Source organism: Montipora capricornis, chromosome 1 (assembly GCF_036669925.1).
Source record: "Montipora capricornis isolate CH-2021 chromosome 1, ASM3666992v2, whole genome shotgun sequence".
Lineage (NCBI taxonomy): Eukaryota > Metazoa > Cnidaria > Anthozoa > Scleractinia > Acroporidae > Montipora > Montipora capricornis.
Window position 1 is genome coordinate 11,604,009 of NC_090883.1, and position 5,000 is coordinate 11,609,008.

A 5,000-nucleotide genomic window follows, 5' to 3' on the forward strand; every position below is an offset into this window, starting at 1 on the left:
CAGAACGGGAACGTCAGTGGCGAAGGCACGCGCGGAAAACATACCAATGAGAATTCAGAAGAGAATAGAATCAACTCTTTTTTTCTCTTTTCTGATTTTTGTTGCGGGGGACGTCGCCACTGACGTTCCCGTTCTGTTGCCAAATGAGCCTAATATTACATTCTATATCTGTAATGATATCTACTCTATAGCTATGATGTAATTAACTTAAGAAACAGCAAAGCCAGAATCTGCAAATCGTAATTATAAAGCTCCCTTAAATGGTATCTTATCAGTTGATTAAACAAATTGTATAGAATGTTTTCACTCACGTTATCTGTAACTTTGTTTTTGCACCGAAATTAAAAATAGCGTTTGCATGATAATAGAGTTCAATTCCCGGATGAATAGTTGTGTAAACTAACATGGCCACCGTGACGTTACGTAAAAACACTGCATAAAATATCCACTGATAACTCCAATACAGTAAGTATGTTCAATGGACCATTTTAAAACTGCTGCAAAGTTGTTTCATACTCTTCGCTTGATTCAGTTACGGAGTAAGGTACTTGTAATACACCAAGTAAGAGTACATTCGTATCAGTCCTGGATCCCTGGTGGGGTTAGGATCTGTATTGTTGAACCAACCGAAATACTCTATGGTATTGTAAGAAGACTTCAGTGCGCTGGTAATATCCACTACCCAAGGGATAACCTCCTGTCCATCACACCATCCATCTCGACCATACAACCACGTACCATGTTCATTGGGGATGACTCCCTCGGGTACCCTATTTGCACATCCTAAAGCCGTACCCGCATTGCTAAACACCCTGGTGAAGTTTTTCTTTTTATTCACAATAAAATGGTGTGAGGTAACACAGAATTCCGCGCAGTTATTATTATCGCTACCATGACCGGTAATAACAGCTACAAGCTTGACTCTATCGGTTCCTTCCGGCAGTGCGAAGATGAATGGCGCGTATTTAGTGTTGTAGTTTTTGTCGAATGTCCCTCCTCTGAATAGTGGCACAATTTCAAAAGGCACGAGAGAACTCTCCATGGACTGGAAGGTATTATATTGACTGAGAACTGAAAACAAAAGCGGAATTTTCTTTGGTAAACGCAATTAAGTACTGGTACTGATCTGGACACTTAAAAGCAAATGATGAAATCCTCACACAAATTCAAAGCCCACCATGACACAACAACTCTTGCGAAGGAGGCGTAATGAGCCCCACCTAATTTATCGCTATGTGAAATTTGCGAATTATTAATAGAGGATATTACATGGCCGCGCGGGGATACGAATTTTATCTTCGACTGCTGAAAGTATCTCTCACTCGTTCGCTTCGCTCACTCGTGAGAGATACTTTCATCACGATGAAATGAAATGTCCAGATTTAAACCAACTTGTTCTACTCATTTTCGAAATGATAAAAAGTATGAAAGTTATGAAAGGCAAATCATGATTATGTAAAATTTTGCAATAAAAATGTTAATTTGGTAGAGAAGAATTATATTGAAGCACAAAAGTATCTTACAATGAAGAGGAAGCTCGCGTTTTATTGGCTAATCGTGTTCGTTACCATGAGGACACCTATATTCTCAAATGTGAAAGATTAAAATGATATGTTCACTGCGCGCGGTGAAGATACGCTTTTTTAGTAAAAGGAGAAATCTTGGTATTTCATGAATATCTATATAACAAAATGTAAAAATCCTTAGGGCAGCAATGTTGTCTTTTGCTGAACGTTCACAGCGTTAAGTTTTTCGTCACAAAAAATTGTTTACTGAGGTCGACAGGTATATAAAGGTAGAATTTAAAGCAAATATCTGATTTTGCAAGTGTGTTTACAACTATTCACCCTTTTTGTGTCAGACAAAAGAAGCGTTTTGACATAAATGAAGAGACCTTTCCACGGTTAGTCTGACATTTCAAAACCTGTGCTGACAGTGCGTTAAACTTGACAAAATGTTTGTGTCATACAAAGTACAAGACATTTGAAATCTCTGCTTTGCGTAAGGTAATATGGGGAGGGGGGGGGGGGAGAGTAAGCATTTAGTCGTTTAAGGTTTGGCAAGAAAGCTGGAATCATGGAAATTTCAAATATAACATACCTTATTTCAAATAGGAAACTCACAGAAACGCCAATTTGAGCGCCTTTTCAAATTTAATCTTGAATTAAGTTGATTTATGGTAAGTGTGGTCGTGGACTCACCTTCAATTTTGCTGACGAGCCGAACGTTGAGTGTTGGTACCCACGCCATCGCCCAAGGAGCTGTTTTCATTGTAAAGTTACACTGGTTTCTAGAACTGGAGTCCGCGGATTGTAGCAATGGTATCAGTGGTTTAACTGGAGTTAGCCAGCGCCCAATTCGTCTGTAGACAAAAACAAAATTAACCATTAAAGCAGTTTCAAGGGGCAAAAAAGGGGGAATTAATAATTCTTTCCAAACATAAAGAGTAACAGCAGCTAAATAAAAACAGTCGAAAGTCCTATCAATCAACATTTGGAAAGTCATGAATTTTTTTCGTGGCAATAAGAACATAATACGAGCGCGCTTGTGCTGGTCGGGCCTTTTCAGTTATCCGATATGTGTTTGTCGACGATGTTTTTTGATCGATTTGAAACTTCGTCTTACTTATTTCGAACCAACCTCTAATTAATGTATTTTACAGGAAATCAGTATTTTTCTTTATTATTCCACTATTACGCCATTTTACCATCTTTGGTCAAGAGAACGCGCAAAATATGAGTCAGACGGTAATACACTGTAGTGTCCCGGTTTGAACGGAGTTTTTCAATGAACGAAATTGTTTTCAACACGATGCAAAGTCTGCATGAGAATTTAGCCTGTCATCGCTTGTCACTCGTCACTTCGTTTATCCAATCATGTAAAGAAGATTTGGCTGGTTTTTTGTGCTGTTTGCATCGTTCGCACGCGCCCCGAAGGTCAGATGCATGATGCATTGTTTTAAACACTCTTTATCAAATAAAATTGAAGCAAAATAACACCTTTTTTCAGTTTGTAGTGGAATAATAAATCTCTTATTCGATGGTTTTTATCATATAATACTTTTGCTCATTGCTCATATTTTTCCTCGGCCCTGCGGGGCTCGGAAAAATACTACGCAATTCGCAAAATATCCACACGTGTTATAACAAGATGTATATATTCACCTTCTAAAAGGTGTTATCCATCGTCCCAGTTCGAGGCCACAAAGTTCGCCACTAGCGTTGCAACATACGTACAACTGTATCACGTGATCCCAGTGAGGACAAGAATCATCTGTGGAGCCTGGGCACGACAACGAGAAGTCCAATTCCACGTGCTCGTAACGTTGGAGATCTTAGGACGGGTAAAAACAGAAAGGTGTTCAGCGATAAGTATAAAAGAACTCAACCTTGACAGACTAATAAGAGGACAGTAAAAAATGTGAATAACCTGTTCGTTACATGATTTGCACTTGGTAAAACTAAAAGGTTTTGAGAGCAAGAATAACATGTATTTTCAGTTCATAACATGAAGTATTAGGAAAGAGAACGAATCCCTTAGCCCCACCCATGATTACCATACGAGATTTATTTTTAGATTACGCCTCTGGCAATTACTATAAATTGTTATCGGGTTTTTTCTTTGAACTACATCTTTAAAAGAACAAAAAAATGTGAATCGTGGTTTCCAAGAAGGGAGAAGAACTAAGATTTCTCGGGCTCACAGTTGGGTCACCAATACCAGACTAACTTCGAATGGGAATTTGGTTACTTGAAACCAGGTTACCGGAAACACGTTTCTTCAGCGCACGTAAATAGAATCGGTTTGTTTTTCGTGACCCAGAAACTGGCAATCAGTTGAACCGGAAAACAGCCAATAGAAGTAAAATAGACAGAGGATAGGGTATCTGTACTCTCTTGTTGGATAATCAACATCTTCGGTACATTAGCTTATTTATTACATTGTATTAATTTTTGAGACTTTGTGGCCTGGTACGAACCTCATACCATTTGATCTTCATGACGAAACAATAAAGGCTTCAGCAACTGAACATGGGAATCGGTTTTTGGCGCGGATAGCAAAAAACCACTCGGTCCTAGTGATAGCGCAATTCTATCAGCCATTAGTGATTCTGTTAACCTTAATACTAATAATAGTAATACTAATAATAATAATAATAATAATAATAATAATAATACTAATAGCGACCTTATTCATTCATTTCAATGAAAGGGAAGGATACCAGAGATTATCCCTATCGAAGGTATCCGCCCGCAGCCGGATGTTGACTGAGGGTCGATTTTTGATGAGGGAGGAAAACCGGAGCAGTACCCGGAGAAAAACTGTGGGAGTCAAATTGATTGCTGGTTCTGTTATGCTAATTGTTGTTTTTCTTCTTCGCGGCATACCTTCAAATGATGGCAGATCCACAGTAGCGGTGATTCCATTCTCTCCTTGTAACACAGTGTGATTAAACACATTAATGATCACAACTTCTTCTGACAGGTTGCTGAATAATTTTGTCTTGTAATTTAACCTGCGGAGAAGCTAATGGTCATGTGTCGTAGGTAACCAGTCGTGGGTCGTGAGTGACAAGTTGTTGGTAACATATTTATAAGTAAATAAATAAACCAATGAACAAAATTTGTTAGATGTTATGTTATCAGCAATGGTTGTTTGTACCTTTTTGTTGCAAATTTCAAACGAGGCACATAAGGGAGGCGGAAAACGATCGAGTCCGGAACAAACGTCGGCTCAAGTCTTGATTAACGCCAAATTCAAACAAGCTTTCAAGCGCGCCCTCAGTCAAAAGCCAACGGCATCCGACACGATACTTCTTGAGGGTTTGAAGTATTTAAAAGAAAAACATGCTAAGAATCGGGAGCCATGCATTTATTTGTTTTATGGACTGTGTGCTTTCAAAAGTTTTCGTTCTTATCAGCATAAGTGGATGGTGGGCAAGAATGTGTGGAAAAGAATACGTTTCGGTGTAAACACTTAAAAGCGAAGCGTTTATATTC

The 5,000-nt window shown here is 38.7% G+C and overlaps 1 protein-coding gene across 1 annotated transcript in view; it reads right to left on the reverse strand.

The window, feature by feature from the left end:
- Nucleotides 1–231: 231 nt before the first annotated feature.
- LOC138053121 (uncharacterized) overlaps nt 232–5,000 on the reverse strand; it is a 45,152-nt gene continuing 40,383 nt past the window's right edge. Inside the window, exons 5-8 of the mRNA XM_068899817.1 lie at nt 4,389–4,516; nt 3,165–3,333; nt 2,202–2,362; nt 232–1,071 (exon numbers count right to left, since the gene is read on the reverse strand). Coding sequence (XP_068755918.1) covers nt 533–1,071; nt 2,202–2,362; nt 3,165–3,333; nt 4,389–4,516 — 997 coding nt within the window. The 3' untranslated portion in view covers nt 232–532. The remainder of the gene's footprint in view (nt 1,072–2,201; nt 2,363–3,164; nt 3,334–4,388; nt 4,517–5,000) is intronic.